The sequence below is a fragment of the Equus asinus genome, chromosome 3, assembly GCF_041296235.1.
Source record: "Equus asinus isolate D_3611 breed Donkey chromosome 3, EquAss-T2T_v2, whole genome shotgun sequence".
Taxonomy (NCBI): domain Eukaryota; kingdom Metazoa; phylum Chordata; class Mammalia; order Perissodactyla; family Equidae; genus Equus; species Equus asinus.
The window spans coordinates 122,882,501-122,898,926 of NC_091792.1; the positions used below are offsets into that span (position 1 = coordinate 122,882,501).

At 37.0% G+C, this 16,426-nt stretch overlaps 1 protein-coding gene across 13 annotated transcripts in view; it reads left to right on the forward strand.

Moving 5' to 3' along the window:
- The window catches only part of FRYL (FRY like transcription coactivator), a 249,723-nt gene extending 235,563 nt beyond the window's left edge, over positions 1-14,160 (forward strand). For 8 of the 13 annotated variants that reach the window (XM_070505928.1, XM_070505921.1, XM_070505925.1 and 5 more), the window contains 6 exons: positions 1,093-1,191; positions 6,679-6,747; positions 9,431-9,448; positions 10,196-10,306; positions 11,241-11,431; positions 11,769-14,160. In XM_070505928.1, the coding sequence (XP_070362029.1) occupies positions 1,093-1,191; positions 6,679-6,747; positions 9,431-9,448; positions 10,196-10,306; positions 11,241-11,431; positions 11,769-12,027 (747 nt within the window). In that variant the 3' untranslated portion in view covers positions 12,028-14,160. The remainder of the gene's footprint in view (positions 1-1,092; positions 1,192-6,678; positions 6,748-9,430; positions 9,449-10,195; positions 10,307-11,240; positions 11,432-11,768) is intronic. The other 5 variants (XM_070505931.1, XM_070505932.1, XM_070505926.1 and 2 more) reach the window with 2 other exon arrangements.
- Positions 14,161-16,426: the final 2,266 nt, after the last annotated feature.

Consider the following 16,426-nt stretch of genomic DNA (forward strand, 5'->3'; position numbering starts at 1 on the left):
TCTTTTCTCCACATCCTCGCCAACACTTATTATTTCTTGTCTTTTTGATAATAGCTATTCTAACAGGTGGGAGGTGATATCTCATTGTGGTTTTAATTTGCATTTTCCTGATAATTAGGGATATTGAGCACCTTTTCATGTACCTGTTGGCCATCTGTATGTCTTCTTTGGAAAAATGTCTATTCAGATCCTCTGCCATTTTTCAGTCAGATTGGTTCTTTTGCTATTGAGTTGTATGTGTTCTTTATATATTTTGGATATTAACCCCTTATCTAATATATGATTTGCAAATATTTTCTCTCATTCAGTAGTTTGCCTTTTCATTTTGCTGATGGTTTCCTTTGCTGTGCAGAAGCTTTTTAGTTTGATGTAGTCTCACTTGTTTATTTTTATTTTTGTTGCCTTTGCTTTTGATGTCAAATCTAAACATCACCAATGTAAATGGTCTTTTTAAAATATAATTCAGAATTTTAAAGTGTAATGGTTCATATTTTCCACTTGACTATAAATATCTAGCAAAATGCAATTCCAGTATATTATATGTAGTGACTTGTGACTATTTCTGATTCTCACCCTCCCCCACCTGCCCTCACTCTCCACAGAGTCCTAGATGGAGAGGGTAAAACGTCATGTTCTAGAGATGTGAACTCTTCTCAATTCCTCAATGAAAGTGGATAGAAGAGGACTAGACCTTCCCCTGGGAACAACCCAGAGCTCCTTGGTCTCCCCACTTGGCTTGTTTCTAAGCACACCTGTAGATTATTAAGATAGTTAAAGAATTAAGGTTTAAAAAGCTTCAAGGATGTTACCTTTATGGCATATTCTAGTCTGACCTACCATTTCTTCACTGAGCCAGTTTTTGAAAGCATTTCAAGATGTGCTTGCCCTTGCTGACATCCCTGAAATCCCACTGCACTCCCACTCTGTTTCAGTGAAAGGTCAGCCCTTAGTGAGGGACAGAGTATAGTTAGAGACACCAGCACCAAGTTGGGTTGAAAACCAACCAGCAGAAATTCCATGATCCAAAAGTTGTCAGTCTCATGATTGCGATCAGAAATGATAACCTGGATCACTGTGTTTCTGATTTTACAGCTGATGTCCTGTGGTTTGCTAGAAACACTCAAGTTCAGTGTTTTGGAGTTGCAAGAACACCTGGATACATACAATGCCAAAAGAGAAGCAGCTGAACAGGTCAGTCTCTTTTTACCATGTGAAAAAAGTAGTTTTCTTTTGACACTAGAAGTGTTAAGATGGCAGCTGGATAGCTGAGATAGAGAAGAGAGCCTCTTAACACTGGCCTCTGGGTTTTACTGAGAATGGTAGGGCCTTTGAGCTCTCTGTCCAGTGAATTCCTGTTTTTGGCTTTTAGAAATTGGCCCTGTAAGAGCTAAGAGCACAATGGAAAGCTATAGCTTTATAAAAAGCTTCTGTGTGGAGACTATGTAGCTGCTGTCAACATTGCAAGTGGGGAAATGAAAGCAGCGTTTCTCTGAGAATGCGTTATGATATTGTGTCCAGAAAATCTGCACCTGTGATGAAGTTGGATCTTTTCCCTGTGGTGTGTATGTATGTGGGTAAAGGGTAGTAGATTATAGGTATTACCTGCGAAGAAATGTTTCTTCAACTCCAATCTGGCACTGCAAAACACAGGAGTTCTGTTCCCTGAGGGAACATCCAGTATGTTTTCAATTGGCAGGAGTAGAAGAACTTGAAGAAAAAAATCCTTCTCCTTTTCACACAAAATGCATTCAGTAGGCTTTCTTTTTCTAGAATAGGAGATGGGTCTTTCATTAATAAGCATTAAATATCTATCACATGTAAAGGCCTCTGAAAAATGAAGCATAAAACCTGGTTCTTATTCCCTAAATATTCTAGGTAGGAATATAAAGCACAAATACTGTGTGTGAATAACTAGTAACCAAAGGAAAGAATCACTTAAATTGTAGCTATAAATAAAAGTACTGGCAATGAAAGACACATCTCAAGATCGTTCGGGTCTAACAGAGAACTGATGCAGACCAAATGCTACGATTTCCAGAGACCGGTCACTTTGGACTGATAGGAAAACTTCACGGAACAGAGACATGACCTTAGGCCTGACAGATGGTAATTTTAGATGGAGGGATTATTTCAGAGAAAGAATACGGTATGAGAAAATACTTACATTAAGGCTTTCTCCCCTTGTAAGGGGATAGTGATCTTATATTTGGATTGAAAGAATAATGACAGATTGGAGAAGAGGAAAGAGTTTTCAACATGAAGAAAGGATCGTCCAACATCTGGCCATCTAACAAATAATATTGCTATGTCCATTCTTCTACATGTCTTTTACATATATATGCTCAGATACCTGTTGAGTATCTATCTAGGAGTGGAATTGCTGGATCACACTCTAGACACATGTACAGCTTTAGTAGATTCTGCCAAGCAGTTTTCTAGAAGACGTTGTATCAATTTACAATCCCATCAGAAGTGTGTACAAGAGTTACCATTGCTTAATCTTTGCCACCGCTTGGTATTGCCAATTTTTAAAATTTTAGCCATTCTGGTGGGTATGTGGTAGTATTTCATGATATTATTTTGCACCTCCCTGATGACTCTTTGAGCACCTTTTCATATAGATATCTTCATTTAGACATTTTGTCTATTTTGCCTTCAGATACCTTGCCCATTTTTGTAAATGAGTCATTTGTGGTTTTCTTATTGATTTGTAGGTGTTCCTTATTCTAAACACAAGCCTTTTATTGGATATATGTATTACAAATTTTTCTTCCCCTCTCTGTGGCTAGCATTTTTACTATCTTAATAGCCTCTTTCTATAAACAGAAGTTTTTAGTTTTAATTAAGTCCAAGTTATCAGTCTTTCCCATATGGTTAGTGCCTTTCATGTCTTCAGAAACCTTTGCTATCCTAGAAGCTGTGGTAGAGTGTTACATAACAGTCCTGATGAATCATGCCTCTCTGTCCACACCTCTTTGCAACATGACTTTGCTGTCCCTCCCATCAGGAGATTGGAGCCTATTCTCCCACCTCTTAAGTCTGGGGTGGTCTTGTCACTTGTTTGGACCAAAGTCAGAAGTGATGCTGTACAGCTTCTGAGAGTAGAACCTGAGAGGCCTTTTGCAGCTTCTGCATTAGCCACCATGTTGGTCAGGGTGTAAATTGGGATAAACTCTGGAAAACTATTTGACCTCTAGCCTACTGGAGGATAAGAGGCCACGTGGAGGAGAATGGCGGTGTCCCAGCTGACAGCCAGCCTGGCAGGCATATGAGTAAGTTCAGCCCCAGTCAGGCCATCAGATGACTGTAGCCTCATGAGTGACCCTCGGCAAGACCAGAAGAAACTCCCAGCCAACACAGAGATTTATCTTGTTGTTTTAAGCCATTAAGTTTTAGGGTGGTTGGTTATACAGCAATAGATACATTTACAATAGGAAAACATCAAACACCTACAGATAAACCTAGTCAGAGATGTGCTAAACCTCCACACAGAAAACTTCAAATATCACCGAGAGAAATTAAAGGCCACCTAAATACATGGAGGGCTATACCATGTTCATGAAGCAGAAAACACACTAGTGTAAAGATGTCATTTTTCCCCAAAATGATCTGTAGATTTAAGGCAATCTCATTCAAAATCTCAGACAGTATATTAATGGGAATTGACAGACTGAGTCTATGATTTATATGGAAATACAAGTGGTTAATAACAGCGCTCACAATCTTCTTGAACACAGTCAGCAAACTAGAGCCCTCAGGTCACATCTGGCCTGTTTCTGTGAATAGTTTTTTGGAACATAGCCGTCCCATTTGTTTACATGTTGTCTATGGCTATTTTTACACTGCAACACAGAATTAAATACTTGCAACAGAGAATATATGGTTTGCAACAACTAAAATATTTACTATCTGCCCTTTACAGAAAAAATTTTCCAAACCTTGTCCACAAAGAACAACAACAAGGTCTACACAACAGAGCTAGACTTCCAGCCAGTAAGACCTATTAAAAACCTCAAAAGTGTAGTACTCATATAAGAACAGACAAATAGACCAATGAAACATGAGACCCACACATATATAATCACATAATTTACAGCAAAGGTGCTATTGCAGTGCAGTGAGAAAAGAATATTCTTTTCAGTAAATTGTGCTGAATCAACTAAATATTTATATGGGGGTAAAAATGAACTTTGATTCCTTCCTGAGCTACCATCTCACTATTGCTTGTCCCTTCTGTTCTCTGTTACTTTTTTCTTTCTTGTCTTCTTTTCTATCAACCAAGTATTTTTTATTATTCACCTTTTCCCCTGTAATAGTTTTTTAAGTTATACATTCTTTCATTATTCCTTGTGTCTTCTAAGGATCACGAGTGAAAGCCTGAGGTATTTATCAGGACCCCGCCATCTTGGCAGGAATTGAACAATTTGTCTCCCCAGCACCAAAAGACCAGAAATCTTCACTTACCTCTTTAGCCTCCCAGACGCTGCTACTTGGCTTCTTAGCCTGTCCTCCTGCACATAATCAACAGGAAGAGCAAGTGCCCCAAGGAGAAATGCACACAGTGCCCTTTTCTCCAGGATCTTGGCCCTCAGTACCTCACTACCTTTGATAACCGTTTTTCCGGCCCAGTGAAACTGTAGGCCGCCAGTTTCTGTTCAGCCTCTTATGCCTATGGACATGAATAAGCAAATCCTCCGGAGTAAACACTGGTGTCCATGTAGGGCTTGCTTCAGTACTTTCCTCTTCCTCTCTAAGTCCTGGACAATGGTTTTCAGCTTCTCTACTTGTCCTTGGAGGATTGGCCTTACGCAAGCTCCTCCATCACGCCCAGAAGCCAAACCTCTCCAGTTAAATTTTAACCTTCATTGGAGCTCGGAGTAAAGAAGACATCATGACAGGAAGACTGACTAGGTGTGAACTGGAGGGTATTCTGTACACCAATGATCTACTGTGTCTTACATACACTGGCTGGAAAGGTGTGGATCTGTACTTTTCAGGCCAGTATGCGGCCATGAGACTATAGGGTTGGGGCTTGTCTTTTAACAGAATAAAAATCAGAAATAATTATGTTAAATAGTGCCCCTAATATGCTGTATCACTAGGCATACAGTATAAAAAAAATATTTAATAAGCAGCCACTAATCGATTGAAATTATTTTTTTTCCAAATGTATTAGTATACTTAGACAAATTGGACTGGATTAGTGATGATGATTAAGTGTATAGGCATTTTAACATTTTGTGTGACTAAAGACTAATGTAGCAGTTCCGTGATAGATGTCAACTGTATTTTGCTGATATAAAGAAATCTGCTGGAGAGCTTTTGACAATAGCTGCCAGCAGCTGTATCTCACTAGAAAGGCCTAACATGTTTTTCTTCAGAGATGCTGTCAAGCAAAGAGCCTAAGGGCCTGTACAGTCTCAGAGACTGGGATAAAAGGGACCTAAGGTCAAAGAGATTGTTTTGAAATAACCAAGATGTCTAATTTTAATTCTTTGCATGTAGAATGTTATGCTACAATTGGGAATTTTAAATGCCCAGTGCTGAAGTATTTTCAAAGAATAAATTGATGTAGCTAGTAGTTTTTCTCAAAGTCCTAATTTAAAAAGTCCTAATGGTTTCTTAGATTTAACATAATAAAACTAGTATATATATCACACAGAAAGAAATAGGAAGTCATAAGAACTGATAATAATAATATCAAACTATCAAAACCCAGCTGCTTAACTTGAAAGCTCTTAGCTTTCACTTCTGCTTGGACATTCTGTGAATCCAGTGTTTTTTCCTGCTAAACCACAATGCTATTATTTTATTTTTATTTGACTGAAGAAAAGGTACCTTAAATAAATATCTATCTTTAGGAATAGCCCCTGGCTAAGGGAAAACCACATTTGGCTTCTGTATTCAATATTCTTTGGAGGTAACAGGTTTGTCATTCATTACTGTCCAAAAAGGAAGAAAAAGCAAAAAAAATAAGATTTAAAATGGATTTTGGTTTCTGTTTCACTAATTAAAACTGACACCAGTCTTCTGAGAATTACACTTCTGATAAGCAAAGGGACCTGGTGAGTTCTAAGTTGCCTTTATTAAATTGGCCAGAGGGAAGCACATCTGTCATTTCCCATCTCTCGTTAGACAGAGGTCAGGTATAGATTGTGGAGGTTTCCAATAAAATCTGCAAAATGAAGAATATTCTTTCCTGAAGTGGGCACCGCTAGTCCCTGGAGCAGAAGATCGTTTGTGTTTGTTGGTAGACTGTCACAAGTGCACATCTAGTTACGCTGATGCATCATGTGCTTTGGTTTGTTGTATATAAATGATTAGGCTCAAGTGGGGATATTTTATGTCTACAACCAATCCTAGAAATTCAAGTTCACTTTTTTGTGTGTGAGGAAGATTGGCCCTGAGCTAACATCTGTGCCAATCTTCCTCTTTTTTGTATGTGGCACACTGCCTCAGCATTGCTTGATGAGCAGTGTGTGGGTCTGTGCCCAGGATCTGAACCCGTGAATCCTGGGCTGCTGAAGCAGAACATATGAACTTAACCACTATGCCACTGGGCCAGCCCCTCAAGTTCACTTTTAAGTTTGTTGTTTTATATGCGCTGGCTGTTGTATTACCAATTTCATTGTGTATTGTGCAATGTCTATTAAAATTTACTGTTACTTATTTCTCTAGTGGTTAGACAATTGTAAGAGGACATTTGGTGCCAAAGAAGACATGTACAGGATAAACACAGATGCACAAGTAAGTTTCTTATTCTTAGTTTTGCTATATTTCTACATCAGGTAAAATAATGCATATGCTCAAATGTTCTTATTTGATATTCCTAGAAATAAAGAATATTTATAACACTTTTCATTTTTTATATCAGAACAATCTTTGTAAAAGTTAGGTTCAATGAAATATTGGCTTAGTGATGAAAAATTCACTTTAATAAAAATGAACAATCAGCTGTGACTGAAGCTTAATAACATCCAGTAGGTAAACTTGATGGATATCTGGACAATCCGGGTCGGCTTTTAGTTGTATCTGCCTCTTTAAAAAAAATGTTGTTCTGCATTAGTATTCTGCAGATAAATTGGTCCAGAAAGCAAACCTGAGGTTGATATTATATACATTCATATTAGTTTTCTAAAGGGGAAATTCTGATTAGGTAAATTATGTTTTTTGCTAGTATAAAACTCAGTGAAAATAATAGTAATATATTTTATTAGAGAAAAGTACACATATATAATACATACATTATATTAAGGGAGGATAAATTAAGACCTACAAATTCGTCCAATAGGAGTGCAACTTCATCCGGGGAGGATGCATTCATTCATCTCTCAACAACCTCTGTGTTTGACATCAGAATTCTAATCTTTTTCAGTGTCAGATTGTTACAGATTTCTGGTCACTGTAAAAGCTGTTGTACTATTATAATAAAAATTTGAAGTTTTTAAAAAACTGAAATGTTGAGAAAATAGGATACTCTCAATAAATGTCAGCTGTTTGCCAGGCACTATACTGAGCATTTCACGCCCATTATCTCTGTCCTTCCAACTCTGTCTAGTAGATGTTATAATCGTCCCCATTTTGCAGATGAGGAAATGAGGCTCTGAGAAGCTAATTTATCTAAAATCAGTTAGTTAGAATTGAGATTTAAACCTAGGCAGGCTGACTCCAAATCGTGCACTATTTTACAAAGAAATTGTCAAATCACCTCTGTAAAGAAAGAAATGAGGAAAGATAAGGAATTAACCCTAGACTAGAATTAGATCCTTTGGCTCTAAATCTGTCTTTGCCACTATTTCACCACATGGCTTAAGCGCGTAAGAAACTCCTTTTGTCCTGTATAAATTAGATGTTAGACTAAGTGATTCCTTATATCCCTTCTACCTTGAAGAAAATGAGTTCCATCTCCAAGAGTCTGCGTCTGTTCATATAGTTTAAGGTTCCCTCACTAAGTGAAAACTAGAGACTCTGCACATTTAAGACTTCCATTCATATCTTACCTCTCCTTTCATCTTCAGCTCCTTGAGAGTGGGGGGCCCTTTTTACACAACATTATCTACTATCTGTCCCCGTGTAGCAGTATACTCCTTTGCATAATAAGCAGTCATTAAATATTTGCTAAAAAATAAGTGAAGAGAATATGTATGCAAATTTTCATATACTTTAAAAAGCAATAATTGAAAATGTACAATGTTAGCATATTTAGTGTAATTTCTAGTAATTCCGAGCTATAGACTTAATTAGGTTTATGTTACTTCCTACCATCGTGGTGATCATAAACTTTATCAGTGATTTCTTTTCCATTACATCCCAAAGTAGAGGCTGTGGATCTATGCATGTAGAATGAGTTCTCCTGAGAAAGTATTTAGAACTCAAATAGTGGTTTCCATATAAAACCATAGAAAGTAAAACCTCAGAAATTTAGATATGCTAATATGTTTGCGGTTGGATTGTGCTCACCTGGTGTTCACTGACTGACCCTCCGTGTAATTTATGGTAAGCTGGAGGGAGCTAAGTTCACGTTTGCTTAGCAAATCCCTTCTAAATTGATAGGAATAAATGTTATATAAACAGTCCTTCAGAGGAAACTATTTAGAAAAGCAGGCTTGCAAAGGGACTTTTAGAAGCAATATTTACATTACGGCCATTGCTGTTTTAATTAGAAGTCATTCTTCTCCATTTATGAGACTAGGTCCAAGTTGCTGTAGATATTTTAATGTGATAGCTTTAAAATAGTTCATAAACTAGATGTTTCCCTATCTATTTTACATACATTATCTCATTTGATTCAAACCTAGTTGGGTTGAATTTCTGAAGTTTCCTAAATTACATTTGAAATGCAACTTAAAACACACATCTACTTTTGATATTTTACCTTCTGACTCAGCACCGATTATGACAACATAGGACCTAATTAGGCAGTAAGGGGTAGGAGGCCTAGAATGAGCCACACCAGAGAGAATCTCATGGGTAAGTATTTATAAGATTATAACCCAATTCTTTTCTGAGAACAGTAATTCACTTATTTTCTAATCAGAATTTTTCTGTTTTACTAATAGAAATTTTATTACACTTGACTTTCTGTTTTTAAAGGCTATAAAAACCTAGATAGAAGATCACTTATAATAGTTAAGTTTCCCAAGAATCACCTTAGTTCGATTTTATTCTTTGTGACTTTTACACTGAAATATAGCCTAAATGTAATTTAGTTATTATTTGGCAAAGAATTTAAAACACCCTGGATTGTTACAGTAAATGTCTAAACAGTTTTATTCTGGAAATAGCATCATGAATTTCTCTTTGGGGTGTAATTAAATGTTCTTCAGTTTCCCTGGGACATCTGTGACCCTAGTTACAATGATTTCTTACACTAATTCTTGGTCTTTTTCTTCCTTTGTATTTTTTGTGACCCGATCACCTTCTTGCTTAGCAAATGGAAATTCTAGCAGTAAGTGACCTGTCTTAATTTATAGACTACTTATCCATGTCAGACAAACTGGTTTTCACTTACCATTGTGATTACTTTAAGGGTGGTGTTTGCCTCAGTTTTGCATAGCCCTAATCCATGAAATGCTGGTCCTATAAAAATAATGAGATTTTATCATTAATACGTACGACTAGCAGTCGCCTTTTTGTACATCTTTAACTAACATCGCCTTTTAAATCTTAATTTTAAAAATCAAAGTGCATATCTTAATTTATCTCACTTCAGTGAGATTATGAAGTGTTTTTTTAGAAAAATGAATTCATTTTTAGGCAAGAGGTTACCAGTTTCACTTTGCTTTATCAGGCACTTGTTGATAAACGCAATAAAATAATCATCTTGATGGGCGAAAGCATGTGCATTTGTAAAGTCTTTTCATTATGAATTTGAAGTTTTCAGTTGTAGTGAATCATTTTCAAAGCATCCTATATATTGCCTGCTGAAAAATTCTGTTTGTCTAATGTGAAAATGTGCTTCACACTAAAAATGAATTATGTAACCAACAATAAATTACCTTAATCCCAGTCTTCAAAGCATCTTTCATCTGTCTTTCATTAGCTTCAAGTCATATTAACTTGCTTACTATAGCAAAATAAATGCCAAGGCAATTTTAACATTTATTTATTTATAAATTTTTATTGGAAATACAACATCTACTCAAATATCCTGGAAAATAGCACCTAAATTTGATGCATTGTCATTTATCTCTAGGAACTGGAGCTCTGCCGAAGGCTATACAAACTGCATTTTCAACTGCTGCTTCTGTTCCAAGCCTACTGTAAACTCATCAACCAAGTAAATACAATAAAAAATGAAGCAGAGGTAAATATTCAGTTATACGAGGCATCAGTAACTGATTCTAGGAAATTAAAATATATACAATACATATATGCCTTATAGGAGAGCTTATGTCAAAAGTCACTATAGCGAATCGTTTTTTTTTCAGAATTGTTTCTTGAAATGATGTACTACTTCAGGACCTATTGGTAAATAAGATAGGATATAGGTGGATGCCATAAAGGTTCAAGACTTTCAAGGTTGCAGTAGCAGCGACAGATCGTCTGTAATCGAAAGTCAAGTAAAGCACATCAATTCAATGGAGACACAAAATCCCATCATGAACCCCCCAACACCTTGTCCACATGTTTCTCTAGTTCTTGTAATGAACACAAAAATAAATGTGTCAAAAAACACTTTAAGTGTTGGAAATCATGTCATGAACAGGTTCAGAGGTAGTGACTTCAATCTTTTTTCCCCCTTGTCAATTGCTGGTACTGAAACTATCACTGGGGAAATGATTTAATTTTTTTTTAATAGTTAAATAAATTAAAATATATATATACACATACTGGTTTTTTATAAAATACTGTTGGTAAATAACCTTTTAAAATATAAAGACTTTACTGTCAAAAAAAAATTTCATGATCCCCCCATAACAGTGAATGTATTTTTACTATGCAAGACGTAGTCTAGACCATATGTTAAAACCAATATAAACATTGGTTACAACCTGTTTTATTACACTTACTAAAATCTGTTGTTTTATCAAGGGTATTTAAAGACCACTACTTGGTGGCTGAAATTATTTATCCCTACTGAATAGAGAACTTGAAATATTAACTGCCCTTAACTACTAAGTTTAACATTTGAAAATAAAATACTACTACCATCTGATGTGTCGTTACAGCCGATTAAATGCTTTTTTTATTATTGAATATACAAATAGGTCCTTTTAGGGTGTATTTATTTGTTTTAGGTCATCAATATGTCTGAGGAACTTGCCCAGCTGGAAAGTATCCTCAAGGAAGCTGAATCTGCTTCAGAAAACGAAGAAATGGACATTGCCAAAGCCGCACAAACGACGATAGAAACTGCCATTCATTCTTTGATTGAAACTTTGAAAAATAAGGAATTTCTGTTGGCTGTAGCACAAGTGAAAGCTTTCAGGTAAAACATGAAGGGATTTAAAGGTGATGCCTTTAGACGCGGGCTGGGGGTGTACAAGTACTGGGTTTGGGTCATATTTTATGTTTCCAAATCATGGCTTTGTGAAAGGAAGGCCTGACATTATTTTCTACAGTTACCACTGAAGTGACACCAATTTTAGATTTTGTTCACTCTCAGTGATACTTTCAGTAAGATATTTGCTCAAATATTAAAACAAATCCTCAGTGATTCACAAGGAAATTTTGTTGTTGTTGTTATAGGTATTAACTTAAAACGGAGTTAATCATAGGAAATGCTTGATTGAGTCTCAGGACTTAAAAATATTGTGTATTTTCAGGTCTCTCTGGCCCAATGATATCTTTGGCAGTTGTGAAGATGACCCCGTGCAGACGCTGTTACACATATATTTCCATCACCAGACGCTGGGCCAGACAGGAAGCTTTGCAGTTATAGGCTCTGACCTGGACATGTCAGAAGCCAACTACAAACTGATGGAACTTAATCTAGAAATAAGAGAGTCTTTACGCATGGTGCAGTCATACCAACTTCTAGCACAGGCCAAACCAATTGGAAGTTTGGTGAGCACTGGATTCTGAGAAACTTCAGCCTTTCAGGAAAGAAACTAAACTGAAGATGATTTAAGAATATTAACAAGCACCTTTTATGAACCCTTGCAATTCACTGATAACTTTTTCTGGCAGCATCCACAACCACAGTGTAACTAATGTCAGACTTTCTCAAGATAAAGAAAGAATGTCAAAATCAAAGATCTGAAGGAAAAAAATCTAATTGTTTAACAGCTGCCAATACCTCCCACAATAACTGTATGAAGAAAGAATTTTTTGATTATTCAACCGACGTGAAAAGGGCTAAAAGTGATGCATACAAATACATTACTTTCTGGAGAAAGAAAGGAATTTTAAGAACATTTGCAATAATGGCCTCTAATACTGAGACGTGGGAAAGCAGGTGACATGAGGCTGAAATCGAGGCTGGTTCGTTTTAGCTGAAGACCTGCGGAGCTGCTTGGCTTTCTAGCGGCCATAAGCATACTCTACAATTAATGCTTAATCATCTACATGAAGAACATCCAGTCGGATAGATATACATAGACTTCTTTGCAAAAACCACTGATTTTTCAACATGTGGGATAAGGGTGTGGGTGTTTTGTTTTTGGGGCTGTATAAGGAATTATGTGTGTGTGAGCTGGGATGTGTGAATATGTGATAGTCATATTTTCAAGGTATGGATGTTTGGTGATAACGTCTCAGAGCATGCCTAAAAGAGCACTGCAAGATTATTTTTGAAGAAATTTTATTTTATTAGATCTAACTCTTCATAGTGTGTAAATGTTAGAACATTTTAATAATATTTTAAAACTGGGCTTTCCCAGTATTTCGAAAAGAAATAATATATCTGTTAACGTTATTGGAATGCTGCTCAGTTCTCTGATCAGTGCTTATGTTACAATGTTGATAACTAACCAAAGTAGATGCCTGCAGAGACTTTAAAATGTAAAATAAAGATGTATGCTGCCCGTCAGCTATTCTCATTAGAAAAGTTAACTTATTTTACTCCATAATTATTATAGAAACTGTATAGATTAAAACCAGTATTTTCTTGTACATTTGTGCAATGCACTGTTATACAAGAATAGGTGTACAAAGCTAAAGAAAAAAATTGTGGTCATGGATGGTAGAATATATGACTTGCGGGCTCTGAAGTCTGCAGAATTCAAGAAGAGAGATGCAAATGCATTTTTATATGTTTATTCAGGACTCACATGTTTCACCCTAAAGGAACCTGGGGCTATGGGGGAAAATGAAAGGAAGCCTGAAGACCGACTACCAAAACATGCAATATACTCATTCACTGTCTAGGTCTGCAGCATAACATGAACTGGATTCTCTGTCCTTTTTTAAATAGCATTTTGTAAAAGAAATGAATGTAGTCCCACAATTCCTCTGATTTGAAAGGAACACCTTGTATTTTTTATATGCATCTCTTATCCACTGTGACTTTTCTTTTAAACTGGGCTCTGTGATTCCAGAGTTTAGAATGTAGAAATGAAATGCTTAGCTTTGCCTTTTCTTGGGGGTGTGGACCCTGCCAGAAATGTAATTATGCTCAAGTGCATTAATTGAAGGCACTGTGCACGCCGTTGGACTGCTGACTATAGTTATGTTACCTGTAAAATTCCGTAACTGGTCACGGCACATTCATAATCACTGTATTTTTTGACCCTGATAAAAACAATTATTTTGATGGTGTTCTGGTACTGTAAATGGTGTCCTTTAAATTATTTAATAACTTTTGGGTGTGGGGCAGGAAGAGAGGGATGGTGTCCAGAGACACACCACACTTTACATCCTATCTTACCATCCCCTATTTTTCTCACCCTCCTTATATCCTTTTTGTTAAAATAAAAAGCATTGTAGCTGTTGGCTTGTGTTGTATTTTAAGAAAGGATGAATGATTATAATGTGCATCATTTAGAAACTTTTGAAATGTCACCTTCATTATTCTTAAATATAACTTTCCGTAAAGGGGGAGAATAAAATTGTTCCCCTTCAAGGGGGAAAACAAAAATCAAAAGGTGGTGATCACCTTTCAAACAGCTGAAATTGCCTTTTCATATTATTTATATGCAGCTAAGTCTATTAATAATGTAATAAAAATGAATACACCTGCAGAAAACAAGATGCAAATATAAAGTCATTAAGATTGTCCTTTTGCAATTGGATTTTCTTCAGACCTATACTTCCTTGCTCCTTATCCTTTGAATCCAAAGTTTGCATTTATTAACAAAATATATCAAATGCTTAATTTATTAAACATTTTATTTCCAATCAGAGCCCAGTTTTTGCTCATACCACCTTTTTCTTTTGCCCACTAAATTTATAATTTTTAAATAGTAAGTCTGTAAAATATCACCAAGAGAAGAGATCTGGCAGTTTCTTCATGCTGCTTCTAAAATAGAAAGCCAAAGGATTTTTACACAATTTAGAAAATATTTTCTACTTGTAGTGATAGAAAACAGAGTATGCGGGGCCGGCCCCATGGCGGAGTGGTTAAGTTTGCGTGCTCCACTTCAGTGACCAAGGGTTTTACCGGTTCAAATCCTGGGCGAGGACATGGCACTGCTCGTCAAGCCACGCTGAGGCCACAACTGGAAGGACCCACAACTAAAAATACACAACTACGAACTGGGGGCTTTGGAAGAAAAAGGAAAAATAAAATCTTTAAAAAAAAACAGAGGATGCAGTACAACCCACGGTCTACCCTGAGGAAATAGTTAACATTTTCTCTTAGAACAGACTCACCAAAGCCAGGCTGAGCTCCCCTCCTTTAGGTCTATGAGAACTGCTCATACACCATGCCAGCACAACCTCAAATCAATGTAATTAAAATTGTACTTTATGGCATTTTAAAAAATTTTTCAAAGTAATCCATTGTCACTTTAGCAAATGTAGGAAATATGAAGAAAAGTAGAGTAACTTCTCTTGACATCCAAAGACAACAGTATTCAAGGGTATTTCCTTCTAGCCTCTCACTCTCGCTTGAAAAAAAATTACATTTTATAAATTTCCAATGGTACACAGTTCGACAGTGCCTTCTCATTGCTAGCATATCACCATAACTCACCATGAGTTTCTGTACCACTTTGTTCAATGTCTGAATGCCCACTAAGTAAAACATACTTTGATCCTTGCTTTCCTCAACTGTAAAATAGGGTTAGCTGCTCTATTAGGAAAATTAATGGCAAGCAATATTAAGCTTAAAGATTAACAGCCATATTAATAGCGATTGAATTTGTCTTAGGACTCAGTGCAGGTATATTTCTATTGTTCCCTCATTCATTCAGCAAATGCCCATTGAGTGCATATGAGGTACCACTTGCATGCCATGCGAGTCAAATCAGTAGTAACAGGTGTTAGAATGAAACCTCACCTTCACCCAGACCTAGAGTTGTCATTCATCTCTCTTTGGCCCCACCACCATTTTATCTGATCTCTGCAAGTCTCCTTCCTGGTTGACAGGCATCCACTGTACAGCCAGAGTGATTATTTCTTTTTAAAGGTGAATTTGTCTGTCACCATGCCCCACCACAGCTTTAAAACCTTTCAGTGGACTCTCACTGATGACTGATTAACACCAGTCCTCCCAAGCAAGCTTTAAGAAGCCCTCCCTGTCTGGGCCTAACAGTCTCGCCTGCCCTCATGTCCACCCCGTTCTCCAGAGTATTCTACCACTGTGGCCTCCTCCTGGTTTTCTTTACCGCTGGGCCTCTGCACATGTTGTTAACATAGTCTGGAAAACCTCTCCTTGCCCTCTGCCTAATTCAACTCATCCGAACTTCAGCTCAGCTGAAGTGTCATTTTTTAGGAAAGCCTTCCCTGACCTCCCCAAGTCAGATCCCCTGTTTATTACAGGCACTTAACTAAGTACCTCTTCCATATTACATGGTAGAACTTCCATTTTTTTTAATGCAGGAATTAATGGCCATCTATCCACTGAACTGGAAGCTCCATAAGGGCAGAGGCCACGTCCATGTTTTTCTCAAGTAAGGCTGACTCACTTGATGGTTTTCACACTTCAGTTCCATAAGCAACACCTGGGGTGCTTCACTCCAGACAGTGATTCAGTAGGGATGGGGGCCTAGGAATCTTTACCAGCACCTGCCTAGGTCCATGTGGATGCAGAGGCCTTTCCCCTCACTCTATGGGTTCTGGAGACCCCAAACTCACTTCAGGTTCTTTTATTCCCTGTATTTATCTAGACACAAGCATCCAAGATGCTAACAGATGTCCTCCCATGGCCCCTCTAAGGTAGGAAGGGTTAACCTAAACAGGCTGGTTAGAAAATTGGAAGGATGCATAATTAGCACCTCGTTCCAATTATGTTGTTTTCATAGCCAGGAAACCAATAATAGCCTTCAAACTCTGATTTCATCTGAGTCCCGGAGGTTGTAACGGAAATACCATCCTGCAACCC